The sequence below is a fragment of the Dendrobates tinctorius genome, unplaced genomic scaffold, assembly GCF_039654945.1.
Source record: "Dendrobates tinctorius isolate UK_male_01 unplaced genomic scaffold, ASM3965494v1 ptg000265l, whole genome shotgun sequence".
Taxonomy (NCBI): Eukaryota; Metazoa; Chordata; class Amphibia; order Anura; family Dendrobatidae; genus Dendrobates; species Dendrobates tinctorius.
In genome coordinates this window covers 8,309,983-8,328,289 of record NW_027361932.1, presented here as the reverse complement: position 1 = coordinate 8,328,289, position 18,307 = coordinate 8,309,983, and the positions used below count along the sequence as shown (strand labels likewise).

Here is an 18,307-nt window from a genome sequence, read left to right as displayed (position 1 = left end):
CTCTGGACCTCAGACTGGTTTGAAGGTTCATTCACCTTCCAACAAGACAATGACACTAAGCACACAGCTAACATAACAAAGGAGTGACTTCAGAACAACTCTGTGACCATTCTTGACTGGCCCAGCCAGAGCCCAGACCTAAACCCAATTGAGCATCACTGGAGAGACCTGAAAATGGCTGTCCACCAACGTTCACCATCCAACTTGACGGAACTGGAGAGGATCTACAAGGAAGAATGGCAGAGGATCCCCAAATCCAAGTGTGAAAAACTTGTTGCATCATTCAGTTTTTCTGTTTTAATAAATTTGCAAACATTTCTACATTTCTGTTTGTTTTCAGTCAAGATGGGGTGCAGAGTGTATATTAATGATAAAAAAAAAATGAACTTTTTTGAATTTACCAAATGGCTGCAATGAAACAAAGAGTGAAAAAATTAAAGGGGTCTGAATACTTTCCGTACCCACTATATATTGAAATAGACACTTTTCTATTGCTCACATGTCAGCTTTGCTGTGTAGGCTTGGACAAAATATGCAGACAGCTCTAATGTTCTGCTAGAGGTCTTGCATTACATTTTCTGCCATATTTTTGCAAAAGCATGGTAAAAATTGAGCCATTTTCCACAATTTTTTTGAAACTGCTGAAAACAAAATGCATCCTGTTAATTACTTTCCTTCATTCCAGTGGCAATAAAGCACCCAAGTCCTGCTGAACTGTCTTTACATACAAAAAAGGAAATATGATTAAAATATGTCTGCACTACACCAGAGGAAAAATGATATATATCAATACACCAGATTTTGGGTTCCAAACATATATTTCCATGTATGGAAAAATGTAGTGTAAATTGAACCTTAACTCATAGGACTTGACAATATATAACATTTATTACCAGATGAACATTGCTTAATAAAACAGTGTTATTAGACATGAGAACTACAAGGTAAGGAGAAAAAAGTCATAAATTTCTAGAGGTAGTGTTATGCCTTCATATAGTCTGTTCTATTGAGAATGGGCATTCACAGAGGCCTCCTGCTGGTGCAGTCCAAAGAACATAGAACAAGATCACATGCAATGTTTGGTCCAGGGATGGTTTATTGAAAACAGGTCAAGCTTGTCATCTTTTCACACCTGGCACTTAACAGGCATTAAATCTATCCAGATTAGTAAAACATCAGCATAGAATATACAATGATATCTCAATTCATTCTTCGATTCTGATTATATATCACTTTTGGGGAAAATTTTTCAAAAAATCAAAGCTTTTCACGTAACAATCACTTTAAAACCAATGTTTTCCTGTTCAAAATAATTATATTACAGTCTACATACATGTCAACCCACCGGCTTCACACAATAAAATGTTGCAAAGAATGAGAGGGGAGGATCGAAAACCTTCTGCAGATTTTTTTCCACTTTGCTCATATCTATCATGAAAAATTTGTTTAAGGCACATGATAGTTACAAACATGTTTGTTTTTAGTTACCAATACATTTTTTTCAGGAGTTTACTTTAATAAACTTTAGCTGCCAAAGTTTGGGAACAGTGAGCAAAGTCTGGGATGTCTTGCAACATTTGACTACAAGAGAAAAAGGGCTATTGTCAACCATAATAAAGCAATACTTAATGTGCACAGGCTTGGTCCCCAAGGAAATCTCTGACCCACCTAATACAATGATCGCCATGCATGATAGATTGCCAGGGTTGTTTAGAATATTTTCTTGCTTGTCCTGTTTAACATGCTCTTCTCCAATCATTAATTATTACAATGCTAACCTCAATGTGAGGATAACTTTTTGAATCTATGCAACATGGCAAGACACATACTGAATGGGTCACCTACAGACTCTGGACTTATTCTATAACCAGAGCAGCTTTCATAATCAGCAGATACATGGTTAATGATAAACACTAACATGACATAGTGGCAATGCATGGTATATCGCAGCCACCCAAACTTTTTTCCATTACACATTGTTCACATATTCAGATGTGTTGGAGAAGAAAAAAATAACATATGAACCTATCACACTTTTTTTAAAACACAAAAAATAAAAGTAGGAGTAAATGAAGGGCAATCATCACATCACCAGCAACTGTCCCGCCTAGTGCGCGGCCGCATTTCTCAATGACAAATGCAGAAATATGAGGCGCTACACAACCCCTTTATGGACACTATTAGGTTACTATTTAACATTAGTATTTGCAAGTCAAATCTTGGAGTAAACCTCGAGAAAGCCAAAAATTCAAATTCGTGCACCCTTTTCATATTTTGGAACGCCTTCTGATCTTGGCTTACAAATACTGATGCAAAATACTGGCTAAAATATTCAAGCGTGGAATCGGTATTTAGCTGGAATATTATATGTACATGTTTCACCAAACAGTGGTGCAACCAAAAAAAGCAAAAGTTTCAGACTCAAATTTCAAGAGGATTTCTAAATTGTCTTTCTACTTTTTTTTGCTTTACAATATAAGAGATATTGGGACTTTTAGCAATTATGTTGTTTATATTCCACTACATGGAGTAATTACACACTTTCTAAAACAAAGGCTTTGCACTAAATAAGAATTCAATGATATTCTTAAACTTCAAATCACGTTTTGCATCACTGGTGGGATGAAATGTATACACAAATAAATTGTAAAACCAGTAGACCATCAAACCTACTTCACACGTCAGAAATATATTTGTTTCTTAATTTCTGGACAGTAATCATCTGGCTCAATTTCAACAGCATAAAATTAAATCATAAATTTGGTGCATCTTGCGAGATGTTAGAAATTTTTTTTAGACCATCTGACTTATTCTTCATCAATATTTTACAGTGGAACAGTGGAGCATGATATAAGTATAGAGAATTTTGCATCTTCAGTTGACTGAGCTGTTGTGTTGCGACTGCATACAAAAACTTCCGGCCAACGATGGTAACAGCAGATCGGGTAGGTGGAGATGCCAGGTGTCAAATGACCACTTAGTCCATCAGTGAAAAGTAGTGGCCAATCCCTAACTTTTTAAATATTCAGGTCAGTTGAAATTAGGTTTGATTTTCAAATGGCAGGAGATATTCATAAGTTTAATTACAACAATTACACAATTATGATTTAAAGCGAACAAGATCTATAAATTACACAATTATGATTTAAAGCGAACAAGATCTGTAGTTCAGGAGGAAAAAGACCGTGTGAATATCAATTATTGTGTGGTATACCAAAACATTTTTTTATTATTATAAATTAGGTACCTATAGAGATGGGAAATTAGGTGTGTACAATCCCTGTAGGGCCATTCATGCAGTTTATCAAATTGTATGATTATAGCTGTATGAAATCTTGAAGGTGTTGTCCAATCTCTTGTCGCATGGGTGATGGCAGCATGGTTGGCTTCTGATCACTGAGGACAGTGATTAGCTATTAAGATTACCTGAGGGTATTCGAAACATCCACTGCAGGACAGCCAAGTGAGTGGCAAGATCACTGGATTGACAAAGGCTTTCTCGAGTGTGTAGGATTTATTTTGCGCTCTTAATGCATCCCCTGTCATCTTGCCGCTTTAAAAAAAAAAAAAAAAAACTCTAGGGCCACCCTTTGACTCTTTTTAACACGCAGCAAAAGACATTACTAAGGTCAGACCTTTATTCTCTGTTGCAGAGTATGTGGACCTGTGCAAAAATCTTAGAGATCAGGATTAGTAAAAGTTTATCTTAAACACTGAAAATCAAGAACAGATAATGAATAGTTTTGTCTCCAGTTTATAACCACAATTGAAAGACAAAAGCATTGCAGATATTGTTAAAAACCTTATCTTACAATTACTTTGTCCATTATCCAAAAGTATTCTATTTCCAAAAGTCTCGTCCAGTCCACACACATTTCTGCTGAGGTAACAAGCTCTGCTTGAACTAGGCTCATATTCTGTATGGCAGTTCTGAGAACATTGAGAATAGCACTTCTGACAAATCACCTCGGGCCTAGAAATATGGTAGTATACTCAGAGTACTATGAGCAGACATTAAGGATATAGGCTACTATCGCCATATGGATATAGGTACAAAATTGTATGCTGTCATGTTCCTACAAAGCTGTCTACTTAAAATCCAACTCTGAATGAGTTATGGTCTGCCCTTTCTACAATTCACACCATCTGTCATGTGACTCTTCATGACGGATACACAGATATCATATGGGATCGCAAAGAAGCAGTCTTTAAATCTGTATTAATCCCCCTCTGGCCAGGTTATTCAAAGATTTTTCAAACATGTATTAAGCCAAATGCAGATTATCGGTTATTGAACCTATAACCCAATGCTTGGATCAATGGGGTGAAATTATTCACACGTGAACCTACTAAATTCAAAGCTTCTCATACAACCACATATGAAAACCGACCTGCAAGGCAAAAGGCAGCGCAAATTCCACTGTTCACAGGAATAATGCTAAAGATATTAACAGTCATTTATAAAATACTTTATCATACAGATGTTAAAAAGCAGATTCAATCCTCTATTCGGGTATAGTTACAATCTCAAAGTGTTTGTCTCTGATATAGTTTCAAAGTTCTCTTGAAAGTATAGTAATATATTCTAAGAATAAACAAGGCTACAAAAACATAAAAGTGCTGCTATCATATGACTGCATATGGAGTCTGTAAACGTTGAAGTTTAGAGTAGGATACATGTGTGTCTGGACAGCACACCATATCTAAGGACTGGGGGGACCTGCAGCCTTGTATACAAGACAACCATCCTGTAATAGGTAGTGGATTAAATAATTATTCAGAATTCAATATGGTACACAAGAATTGTCTGCATCAAAACCAGATAAATTGATTGCATTCACATCAGAACTTCGTGATTAATTTAAGGATTACAAGGGTGCAGGTTGACCCCATACAACTCACGCTAACAGATGGCGACCAGTAAGATGATCTTGACTGCTTTGATTTTTTTTTTTTCTACATCCAAGAAAACATCTACGTACATTAAGTTTAGTACAGCATGAAATATTACATTAATGTAAAAATAAAAAAAACCCAGCCCCATCCCTGCAAACACAAGAAAAGAATGCACACCTCACCCTCCGTTATGGATTTTCTTTTTGAGCACCTACTGAAAATACATTAAAATTCAACAGTAAACATAATTCCTTATTTTAATTCAAAGGATTAGAATTGCAGCAATGTGTTCATGGTAAAAGATCTGGAAACAGTTGAGGCGATTGCAAGATGAGAATAGCTAATAAAAGACTGCCGCAGAGTTCGTAGATGGTTGATTGGTCTAAATCTTGTTGAAGAATGAATGAAGAGAGAAATCTCGAGATAAAAGGCAAAATCGATATACAGCAAAATTTTCTGCACACAGGCTGCAACCAAAGAGAAATGTACTGTAGCCGCAGTCTCTGGCTAAACCAGCAGTAGGGGGTCCCGTGATATAGATATAGATATATATATATATATATTCTCTTTCATTCTACAACCCACTAAGCATCAGGTATAAAATGATGTAAGTATATGTATGAGCTCACACTGCATTCCAGTTAATGACATGCATGTCCTTAAGAAAAGTCTTGCTAAAGGTTGAGTATTTGACAGAATGATGACAGTGTAGAACACATTCCATAGTCAGAACGCAGAAATGACCTGGGGAGGGAGCTCAATTGCCGGCGTGTAAAGCCTTACATCACATTCAGATACTTTCTAAAAAGGACAAAATCATCAGGGTCTACAGTACAGACGCTATCTAACTTTTTTTTTTCTTTTCCTCCACTTTCTCATTCCATGCAGCAACTTACATCTTACTCCACCTTGGTGAAAACCACAATCCTTATGATATTCCCATCGTTTAATAGCAAGAAAATAAAATTATATGCACCTCAGACCACAAAACGGTTTTTGTTTTTTTTTTCACAGTTCAAGCTGAGGCAGCAAACCAAAATAAAAAAATAAAAAAAATGGAAAAAGTGCTCAATTTAAGTCAATGCCTCAAAGTTTTGTGGCTTTTTTTTTCGTGCAGGAAATGCGTCCAATAAAAACAATTCCCTTCTTTCAATCTTCTAGTCTTACGAGCTGCACCATCTCAACGTTCAATCGGAAAGGTGATTCTTCTTCAAATGGCGCAAGGTGCAGGAAGCTTCAAAGGGAATGTTACTTTATGAATATATACTATACATATGTACTAAAAAAGATTCAGTTCGGAAGTAAAATTAAGCAACAGCGGTTTTTGGCGATGATCACATAGTTTGGTTCTCAGTCACAGCAGATGGCAGTTTTCATCCAGTCTCTAACCAAAGTGGTCCTCCTGTGAAAACATTATGGCAGTGGTGGGCAATGACGTATATTAAAAATGAGTGATTCTTGGTTTGGGAAAAAAAAAATATTAACAGAAAAAGGTCTTCTCAAAAAGAAATCACCATAAGATTATCCCTGTGAGAAAAAACAAACAAACAGTACATTGGAGGAAGACTGATCAGAAAGAGGTGATGTCAAGAAGAAATTGTAAAAAAAAAAACAAAAAAAAAAAACAAAACAGAAAATATACAAGTTATGGCACTGGCATATAATTCAGACTCTATATCATAAATGCAGCAAAGACCAGCCTGCAAAATGTATACAGAAACGTAACCTTGGGTAAACTTCCAAGCCTAAACATTTATCACTATGCACTAGATTGGAAGATGAAGCTAACCTCTCAAAGGATATTTGATAGTGATATAAATGATAGTTATTATCAAGATCCCGTCATAAGTAATCATGAAAGCTTAACAGAAGGAAATAGTTTATTTTTGTTTTCACTGTACTTTTATCAAGAAGGAAAACTTAAGTGATTCTATCAGAAATGTAAAAAAAATTGGATTTTTTTCTCATTCGAAGAAACAGCGCCACTCTTATTCACAGGTGGTGTTTGGTAGTGCACCTCAACTCCATTTAATTTAAAATTGTATGACATTTAGAAATAGAAGTTGAGATTGGCATTTGTAATACATGCTGATCACACTTTTTACAGTGACAAAGAGTAAATTAAGCAGGTTAGATAAAAAGGGAAACCGGACAGAAAGGAAGCGCACATTTCAAAGCTTTCAGAAACCAACAGATCATGCATCATCCGTGAGAATTAAAATCTTCTTTAGTTTGAGTGATTTTGTAAAGAAATGATACCTTGAGTGGTGAAAAGCTACAAAACCAAGTTCCCACAAAGACATTAGACAGACCTACCATGCATGCAAAATTAGACCCAGGAGTCAACAGGCTGCGGTTTAGTGTCGCGTGCATCCACCAGATTGACAGTAGGCCTGTTACTCCGGGTAATGTGTTTCTTATTTGAGTCATTCTGCAGCAGCAGTAAAGGAAAGAAGAGAGCAAAACAGATATTAATGCAAGGAGAGGTGCAATGCCAACCAAGGCTTGTAAGGAAAGGAGTTAATTATGTGACAGGTTGAAAGGAGTGACAAATCATTAGCAAAAGAGCAATGCAATATTCCTATGTATTCCTAAAATATGTAACATATCACATCAAGATACAATACAAAAATAATACAATATCTAAATATGACATTTACAAGACAGCACTTTCAACCTGCTTCACAAGGGTAGGTAACTACAATAGGCTGTGCAGACTAAGATTTGGGCCAAAGGAGGCTAAAATCCCTTATCACACATGCTTCTATCACAGTCACATAATTATCCCAGCCATAGTGAGTGATATTTCACCTGGATGTGTGGCCTGACACCAAATAACCAGTTGAAAAACAATTTAACTCCTGATATTGTAAGCAGGCTCAAAATAGAAGTGACCAACAACAATTCTTATAGTTATAAAAAAACATAACATGAAAAACATTAAAATTTCAGAAAAAGGTGCTGGAAAGAAGAAGGTCCAGATAAGACAAATTAATTTGTAGCAGCTAAAGGTCCCGTTACATTTAGTGATGCACCAGTGATCCTGACAACGATACGACCCGGTCAGGATCGCTGGCGCATCGCTAAATGGTCGCTAGTGAGCTGTCACACAGGCAGATCTCACAGCGACGCAGCAGCGATAAGCGATCCGTCAGGGGTCGCTCTTACCTGTCACACCGCAGCGATGAGGACTACTTCCGCCTGCATCAAAGCGTCGCTAGTCGGCGCCAGCGGGACGCCAACGAGGAAGAAATGGCCCAGGACATTCGAGTGTGATCAGCGATATCCAGCGGGGAGCCGGGTCGGAGGTAAGTGTCACATGTAGCGAGATCGCTAGCGATATCGCTGTTGCGTCACAAAATCGGTGACGCTTTAGCGATATCGCTAGCAATCTCGCTATGTGAGAAGGGGGCTTAAGAACACTATATTACTACTCTCTAATTCCTTTGCTAATCAAAAAAAGCCACATAAATCAAAAAGTTTTTTTTGATTTTTTTAGACAAGAATATTCCATAATCTCTAAACTGCCTGTGCATAAAGAACAATTAATGTGAAAAACGATTGTTCCAAAAACAGATTTATTTTAAGGGCTATCCTGATAAAAATATATTGATACCAAGTAGAAAATAAGGTGCTATTTTAATAGTCAACCACTAAATGGCACTAGTTTAATCATATGGTTTATAGGCACATAAAGATTGTAATCCAAGTCCAAGGTCTCCATACTATAAGCTACCATATAGAAAACATTTTAATTGCAATATATGCATGCTCCCTATCCATGAGAACCCATATAGGAGGAGAAATACCACCATGTGACCAATGTTTAAACAGTGGAGCTGAGAAACTTCGTGTACCCGAAATTTGCTGCAATACCCAGAGTTGTTCGCGTAACTATGAACCTCCTGTTCTGTTTTTATAATTATAAGAATTGTTGTTGGTCACTTCTAATTTAAGCCTGCTTACAATATAAGGAGCAAAACTGTTTTTCCTGCATATTTCTACATGAAGTGCAGCCCAAGATTTATTGGCATTTTGAATATTTTTGACATTGTTATTTAACCAATTAATCAGTGTATGGATAATTGTTGTGTGCTGCTAGAAGTCGTTTATATTCGTTCAATATTGCCAAAGAATTTTTCAATATAATAAAAAAAAAATTTGTTTAGATCAGTAAATATTCTTATACATTTTATAGGTCACAAATACATTTTAGCAACAACCAGGAGATGTCTCATAAAATGTATGAGAGCCTATGTGCGGCCACTTTCCAGAATGGGGAGAAATGAGGAGCCTTGGAGCTTCAGATAAGGTTTTTTTTTTTCAGTACCAGTGCATTTTGGCGCCTTTCCATAAGGTAAAAACAACAAAAAAAACAAGTGAGACTCATTTGTTTTTTTGAGCCGGTGAAAGGCGACGGTCCGGCACTGAAACGCATTGGTACTAATACCTTATCTGAAGCTCCCAGGCTCCTCATTTCTCACAGCGCAGGCCACCTAACGCAATTCTCTCCACTGTGGCAAATATACATCTGAAGATATCTCCTCCAGCCATGGAGGCAGCAGCGGATTTTCATATTTAAACAAGTGTGGTCCCATCACCCCCAGGTGTCATACTGCCTATTGGTGCACTTTGCCCCTCTACAGTTCTTCACTTCTACATCCTGCCACTAGCTAACCCACACCAGTACCCATCTACAAGTTTAAGAGGAGCCATCATGGGCAGCACGGGTCCTGGGTTCGAATCCCACCAAGAACAACATCTGCAAGGAGTTTGTATGTTCTCCCTGTGTTTGCGTGGGTTTCCTCCCACATTCCAAAGACATACTGATAGGGAATTTAGATTGTGAGCCCCATTGGGGACAGTGATGATAATGTGCGCAAACTGTAAAGCGCTGCGGAATATGTTAGCGCTATATAAAAATAAAGATTTATTTTATCATCAGAAAACAACCTTTAGTTTTAATAAGGCTTTTGTGTTACTGCCTGTCCTTGCAGGAAGAGTTTTCATCAGCAGTCAAAGGATTACTGCTTATATTATAGTGAACAGGGTCTGTGCATTATGATACAAGTACATTTGTTTAATGAAATAAGAAGTCAGAATCTTAAAAGGCCTAGTTGCCAGAGCAATTGCAAGATTTTTAACATAAATCATCAAATTACAGAAAAATAAAATTGCCCCAAAAATATGTAACACAAAAACCTGACTTAAACAATAGGTCATTTTTTATTATAGCTTTTCTTTACGTTTGATGTAATTTGTTGCAAGCAAATAAATGGTGCTATTAAAAAAAAAAAAAAAATTGACATGGTCCTAATTTCTATGGCAATTTTACTGCATTTCAGTCTGTAGTATGCAAGTGGACAAAACATAATGCGTACAGATAACACATGAACACTGGAAATAATACGGAGCTCTGACCACTAGATGAAATATGAAAGCGGAGGCTGAACATTCAGTAAGTACGCTTCTATACTTAGCCGACTATTCTCATTTTCTTTATATGTTCAGCACATTCATACTAAAGCAGTGACACCTAGTGGATGTCATTAAACTTACATGGTTTTCCTTTTTAAATGAGGGCTATATCATCAAAAGAAAGAAGAAAAAGTACAACTTTAAAGTAAAAAAATACAACTGAAAAATTAAAAAAAAACCTAGGAAATAAATGCAAGTCTGTAAAAAGGATGAGGTCAAGCCTTTACATTTTTGTCTAAAGCAGTATTTCATGTTTAGGCTGGCTTCACACATGAGTCATTCATGGTCCGAGTACAATCTACGGACTTACAGTAGATCTCTGGATCCAAATTCAGCCTCATATCACAATACCTGTAAATGATGGATTGAAAATGATGGATGTGTAAATCCAGCCTCATTCTGATGAGATGTCACCATTTAATTTCTCAAAATAACATATTTCAAGGAAGGCAAATATGCCGCGGTCAATTAATTACACAACCTACAGCGGCAAGTGTGATATGCCATACACCAGCAAGTGACACTGCCGCTGCTCCGCAGGTTAAACCTCCACCCATGCAAATCTATGGGATTGCTGAGAATAAGTTACCTTTAAGGGCTCTTTCTCTGACAGATCCCCCATGTTTTCATTTGATCTGTATTTGCGCTCCTTGTCTCTGTGATCAATAGTGGAATATCCATCTAAGGAAAAAAACAAAAAATCAATATGACTTTTTCCATTCCAGCTTTATGTGCTCTACTCTCATTATGCCATATTTGGGTTGGGAGTCGGGCGATATCTATAAACCCTTTTCTAGGCAGGTATTAAAGTGTTGAAAAAAAACCTCATGTAAATCAGTATAAGGCTCTATTCACATATACATCATGGTTTATTCTCATAACAGAAGCAAGGACAATGTTGCTGGATAAGTCATACAAAACTATAGACTTGTGCCACTTTTTACAATACATAAGCATGTGTAAATAACAGTCAATGAACATCTGTAGGAGGCCGGGATCACACATGCAAAGAATACGGCCGAGTCTCGCATGTTAATACCCGGCACTGGCGCCGGCACTCAGGAGCAGAGCGTGCAGCCGCATAGCAATACATGGAGCCGCACGCTCCACTCCAGAGTGCAGCCGGCAGTGCCGGTATTAACATGCGAGACTCGGCCGTATTCCTCGCATGTGTGATCCCGGCCTAACAGACATGATATAAATGGGTACTGTGTAACATACCATTGCAAAGAGCAAAACGTTACAAGCCTCACAATAAATGGGCACTTCATACATTTTAGACAAATCTATATTTCAACTGCACTACTGACAGAGATGATGTCATTTGTGATGATATCTGTCAAATTAGGTCATGCTTACCAGAACCAATGATGAAAATTATCAGAAACGTTTCATATCCAGACATGCAGGGAGTTAAATGCTGGCAGTCATGCACATATTATAGCTGTACAACACAGAGTTAAAGGGAATCTGTCACTCTCCTCCCAACTATTCATACGCGCAAGTAGCGGCTTTAAAAACAAGTTCAGCAATACCTTTACATGGCCAGTTTGTTCCTCCATTATTGAGAAATCAGGATTTGAATTGATATGTAAATGTCTATGGTAGGTCTGAAGCCTCTGTCACTCCAGCTCTATTCACTGACTTGTGTCACCTTCTCCTGCTTAAAGGGAATCTGTCACCCCTTTTTTGAGATATCATATAATGATATCATTCAATTGTGTGTCACATAAGGATTCTCTTAGTACTTTTGCTTCCCCCTGACCCCGCACCTTTCATGCATAAATACCTTTTTTATATCGGTTCAGATGTATGTAAACTGCCGCTGTCCGGTCCGCTGGGCGGGGCTTATTCAACTGCTCCCCCCTCCCTGTCTTGCACTACGCATTTCTTCTTGTGTAGAAAAAGACAGAGAGGGGGGAGCAGTTGAATAAGCCCCGCCCAGCGGACCGGACTGCGGCAGTTTACATACATCTGAACCAATATAAAAAAGGTATTTATGCATGAAAGGTGCGGGGTCAGGGGGAAGCAAAAGTACTAAGAGAATCCTTATGTGACACACAATTGAATTATATCATTATATGATATCTCAAAAAAAGGGTGACAGATTCCCTTTAACTGATGGCTCCTTTGCCTGAAGCCACACCTCATAGCTGCCGTCAGTCAAGCAGGAGGAAACACTGGGTAGGGAGCAGAGCTGGAGTCACAGAGGCTTTAGATCTACCATAGCCTTACAATCTCCATTGCATAGAAATTCTAACTCTGATTTTTCAGTAATGTAGTAACAGACTGGCCATGTAAAGGTATTGCTGGACTTCTTTTTTAAAGCACTACATGCACATATAAATAGTTTGAGAGCTGAACTCCTTCTGACAGATTCCCTTTAATATAAGACAATTTTGATGACTTTATAGAAGAGTCAGAGGTAATGGTAATTCTCTTGAGAACTGTATCTTCTCTTCCATTGTTTGCTTACCAGGGCCAAGCTCTCCCATGGGAATCATGTCACGACTTCCAGATTTTTTATTTCCTGTAAAGTGTAATTCAGTTATGGTTGATTAGTCTTGCAAAGGGGTTTCCACATATAAAAAGGTGTAAACAAGAGATATGGCAAATCTGTTCGTAGCAAATGTCGTTCTGAAGAAACCAACATGGAAGCACAGAGTCAAGGCAGAATGACCATAAAGCGTAAACCCTAAGGCAATACATGAAGAAATCCATTCTAGAAAAATGCAAGGCTATAACTACGCCAGAATGCAGACTTTGCTGCGCCTGTGCATAAATCGAATTCCTTAATTTTAATTCAGTTTAAGTGTGTACTGCAGCATTTCAAAATGCCTAGGCAAGAGAACTCTTCAGGTCAGTATGATTGTAAGCTTGGTATCACTGTATAGGTTTGTAAAATTTTCCTGTTTTTAAAAAAAATTCAGAACTTACAAAAAACCTTTCTTATATTTTTGCCAATAGCGCTGATGGTTTGTTTTTACGTGGCAAGCTCTACTTTTATTTATACCATTCTAGTGTACATACGACATTTTACATACTTTCTACCACATTGTTTGAGGGTGTGAGGTGCACTGACCAAAAATCAGCAATTCTGGAGTTCCAATATTATACATTTTTTTCTGCATATTTCATTTTTAAAAAGGGACTAACTGTGTGAGTTAAATTATTTTATATTCTCAGATTAGATAATATTGACATGCCAAGAATAGACCTTTCATCCAGCTATAGAGCATAAAATCTTCTCTATACCCCATTTACATGATCTTGCACCTTCACAAAATGTTTTTATTCAATATTTAAAAAAAAATAAATAATTTTATGCTCTCTCCCTACGCCTGGACTAAAGAAGTATTTATGGATTTTAATTGGAATGCCTTACACGAGCATGGCTCACACCCAGGATTTACCCTATCTGTACCAGATGAACTAGGTCATTTTTTAGTGTATTTTCATAAACAGAATCAAAATCTTCTCATAGAATGGGGGAAAAAGGGAGGGCGATCTTAACAATATAATAATATATATATATTTTTTTTTTTCCTTCTTCATTTTACTTTAAGTAAAATATTTTTTTACATGCCTAGGGTTTGTGAGGTTGTTGTACCATCTGCAGTGGTAACCCACAGGGCACCTCACCATTGTCTCCAGTGGAGCGGCCACCATATCAAACCTCTCTACCATCACCTCAGATATAGATTTTGTTGCATTTAAATGATACTGAGTGGCTAAGATGTTCAACAGCAGCGATTGAAACAAAGTCAGCATCTACGGCCTATAGATTAGACTCCATACAACTGTCCGCACCCTGTAACACATGTGTTGCATGTCAGGATGGGGTGAAATCGGAGGTGGGAATGAGGAGAGTCTCCCCAAGATCCCTGGTGGCAATAGTGGTCATAAATCCTCCCTAAAGCTATGTTTTTGCTGCCATTTTTTCCACAGGCAAAACCTGCTTCCTTGACAGTAAAGAATATGCTTACAAAAAGCCGGTTTTGCACAGTTTTTGCAGCGCTTTTTCTGCATTTTTGTTGTCTTTCCCATTACTGACAGGAGATGGCAGCTGCTACAGATACAATTCTATGTAGAGAAGAGGGGGAGTGGAGGAGGGAGGAGCTCTGCATTTAGCTCCTCCCTCCTCCATCTACATAGAATTGTATCTGTAGCAGCTGCCATCTCCTATATCAGTAACGGGAAAGTCTGTCTTCACAGATTTTACCTCTGAATTGAGAAATTTAATAAATGACTGATCAATTTGGCAGAGAAATAAGCCAATTACTCTGATAAGATATATTACAAAGTTGCTGATTTTTACATGTATGATTGATTTATGGAATAAAAATAAAATTAAATGACAGTTACACTTTAAAAATATCAGTCACAGAAACATGTAAAATCTTTTTCTGAGGCTTAATTGTGTAGTGTTTCTCACCTTGATTTTTGTCCACTAGCGGAAGAGTGCTGTCATCAAATCCAGTCTTTCCATTACCCTTCGATCCCTTTGGAAGCGTTGATGTGGCAGACTAAAGTATATGTATTGAAGCAAAGAGGTTAAAAGTAAACTTTACTATTAAGACTGAAGTAGAAAAAAAATGGATATAAGAAGACAAATTTTGGCCATGTCTGTTTAGCTCAGTCAATTATTTCATAAGGAGAGGGTATGAGACCGCTCTGGTGCTCCTGTGACTCCAACCCTTCCCACCCTTCAAAAAAATTTCCCTGACAAGAGACAAGATGGTCAGTTGGACTGTCCTGGTCCCTACAGATATGAGATTATGGGGGGCCCTGTTGAAATTGGCACAAAAAAAAAATAGTGGAAACAAGTTTATTTTTTCATGTTTAGAAGAAAGTCAAATGCAAATGGCACTTTTCTACATTTATATATGATCTCCTATGTAAAAAAAAAAAAAAAAAAAAAAAAATAGGAGATCTCTCCTGTCCCTGCAGCCTGTCAGTTCCTCACCTCCTCCTTCACATTGGCTGAAGGCAGGAAAAGGGTGGGGGCATTTTAACAGGCAGGGTCTTAGCCTGCAATAAAGCAATAGTGACCTGGATCTCACAGGATCAGTTAAGTGACTCAAAGTTTGTATGTTTCCCCAGTGTTTGTGGGTTTCCTCCAGGTTCTCCCGTTTCCTCTCACACGCCAAAGACATACACTGATAGGGATTCTAGGTTGTGAGCCCCAATGGGGACAGTGCTGATAATGTCTGTAAAGCGCTGTGGAATTAATGGCGATGTACAAGTGATTAAAATAAATAAATAAACCAAATGCATGAAAAACCGAAACTTTGAAGGCAACAGGAGCACGTTTCAACTGCAACAACTGAAAATAAAATAAATGGTTTCGTGGGAAGATTATTAACGCTTGATATCAGAGTCAAGGTTTCAGACCATTGCTAAGAACTGTTGAGTTCTCCAAGGGTTATTCTGTTTTGATGTTGCTCAGTGTCCCTTCATATGTATTGATAAACTTTTGGAATTTGATCCTAATGTTGCTGTAAAGGCAAGTTATTTTTTAATTTATTTCACTTTGAAAACTAAGATTCGAAATGAGTCCAGAATCACAGCACTAGTCGCCACATAGGCAGCAATATCAAGGGTTAATTTGTGAGATGGGAATGACCGATGCAGGCACATGCGACTACAGTGGTATTTCTAGGCTCACTTTGAAGATTAACCCCTTCATGACCTTTGACGCCACATAGGCGTCATGAAAAGTCGTGCCAAAACGACCCATGACGCCTATGTGGCGTCATGACTTTAAAGCCCCCCTGCGGGTCGGGTGACCGGGGTCACTGAAAGGTCACCCGACCCACAGATACAGGGGGCTTTGTTCTTCACCACAGGGGGCGTGGCTTCACCCCCACGTGGCTACGATCGCTCTGATTGGCTGTTAAAAGTGAAACAGCCAATCAGAGCGATAGTAATATTTCATTAATAAAATTTGATGAAATATTACAATCCAGCCATGGCCGATGCTGAAAGAGCATCGGACATGGCTGGAGACACTAAGTTAACCCCCCCGCCAACTGACGGCAGCGATCGGGCGCCGCCAACGACTGACGGCGGCGATCGGCTGCCGCTGTCACACGCTCCCCCCCACGATACTCACTAACCCCCCCTGGCCATCCCGGTGTCCCATCTATGGGTGCCGCCATCTTGGAAAATGGTGGGCACATGCGCAGTACGCATTCCGAGCCCCGATGTGTGCCCAAACAGTGGTTTACCCCCACATATGGGGTATCAGTGTACTCAGGAAAAATTTCACAAGAACTTTAGGGGTCTAATTTCTCCGGTTACCCTTGGGAAAATTAAAAATTGGGGGCTAAAAAAATATTTTTTGTGGAGAAAAAAATATTTTTTATTTTCACGGTTCTGCGTTATACACTTCTGTGAAGCACTTGGGGGTTCAACGTGCTCACCACACATCTAGATAAGCTCCTTAGGGGGTCTAGTTTCCAAAATGGGGTCACTTGTGGGGGAGCTCCAATGTTTAGGCACACAGGGGCTCTCCAAACACGACATGGTGTCCGCTAACGATTGGAGCTAATTTTCCATTCAAAAAGTCAAATGGCGCTCCTTCCCTTCCGGGCCCTGCCGTGCGCCCAAACAGTGGTTTATGACCACATATGAGGTATCGGTGTACTCAGGAGAAATTGACCAACAAATTTTATGATCCATTTTATCCTGTTGCCCATGTGAAAATGAAAAAACGGAGGCTAAAAGAACATTTTTGTGAAAAAAAGTATTTTTTTTTACGGATCAATTTGTGAAGCACCTTGGGGTTCAAATTGCTCATTATGCATCTAGATAAGTTCCTTGGAGGGTCTAGTTTCCAAAATGGGGTCATTTGTGGGGGAGCTCCAATGTTTAGGCACACAGGGACTCTCCAAACGCGACATGGCAACCGCTAAATATTCCAGCATATTTTCCATTCAAAAAGTCAAATGGCGCTCCTTCCCTTCTGGGCCCTGCCGCGCGCCCAAACAGTGGTTTATGACCACATATGAGGTATCGATGTACTCAGGAGAAATTGCCCAACAAATTTTTTGATCCATTTTATCCTGTTACCCACATGAAAATGAAAAAATTGATGCTAAAAGAAAATTTTTGTTGGAAAAATTAAAATGTCCATTTTTTCCTTCCACGTTGCTTTAGTTCCTGTGAAGCACCTGAAGGGTTAATAATCTTCTTGAATGTAGTTTTGAGTAGCTTGAGGGGTGCAGTTTTTAGAATGGTGTCACATTTGGGTATTTTCTGCCATATAGACCCCTCAAAGTGACTTCAAATGTGAGGTGGTCTCTAAAAAAAATGGTTTTGTAAATTTTGATGTAAAAATGAGAAATCGCTGGTCAACTTTTAACAGTTATAACTCCCTAACAAAAAAAAAAAAAAGTGGTTTCCAAAATTATGCTGATGTAAAGTAGACATGTGGGAAATGTTATTTAGTAACTATTTTGTGTCACATACCTCTCTGGTTTTCTATGCTCATTAGCATAGAAAACAGGGACAATATAAAGGTTTTTTTTTTTAAACCGATTTTTTACCTAAATACATTATACAGGGCTGGTTAGTAGGGAATTTCCGGATACATAAGTGAATGGTGCAAGGTTGGAGGGCATGAGGAACGTAACACGTTCCCTATAATGTAAAGGGTCTGACTACCAAACCATGACACTTTTGTCCTTAGTGTGAATAAAGTGACAGTGCTCCGCAGCCCCATTCATTTTTTATTGGGCTGCCAGAGATATAATAATACAAAAAAGGCGATCAGTGGAGATATCCATGGTGAGACCCCCACTGATCGTTCGGTGATAACTTCTTGTTGCTGAGATGCCCCTTTAAATCTAAAATCCCAGCATTTGGAGAAAAATTACAATGTATAAAGAGGGTCTGACATACCAGATAATCTTATAAATCAGAATATTTC

At 38.3% G+C, this 18,307-nt stretch overlaps 1 protein-coding gene across 12 annotated transcripts in view; it reads right to left on the bottom strand.

Annotated features, from left to right (window-relative positions):
* Positions 1-1,078: 1,078 nt before the first annotated feature.
* The window catches only part of ARVCF (ARVCF delta catenin family member), a 281,584-nt gene continuing 264,355 nt past the window's right edge, over positions 1,079-18,307 (bottom strand). For 6 of the 12 annotated variants that reach the window (XM_073559056.1, XM_073559058.1, XM_073559060.1 and 3 more), the window contains 6 exons: positions 14,810-14,900; positions 12,851-12,904; positions 10,964-11,055; positions 10,456-10,479; positions 7,213-7,327; positions 1,079-6,423 (listed from right to left, as the gene is read on the bottom strand). In XM_073559056.1, the coding sequence (XP_073415157.1) occupies positions 7,226-7,327; positions 10,456-10,479; positions 10,964-11,055; positions 12,851-12,904; positions 14,810-14,900 (363 nt within the window). In that variant the 3' untranslated portion in view covers positions 1,079-6,423; positions 7,213-7,225. The remainder of the gene's footprint in view (positions 6,424-7,212; positions 7,328-10,455; positions 10,480-10,963; positions 11,056-12,850; positions 12,905-14,809; positions 14,901-18,307) is intronic. The other 6 variants (XM_073559061.1, XM_073559064.1, XM_073559057.1 and 3 more) reach the window with 5 other exon arrangements.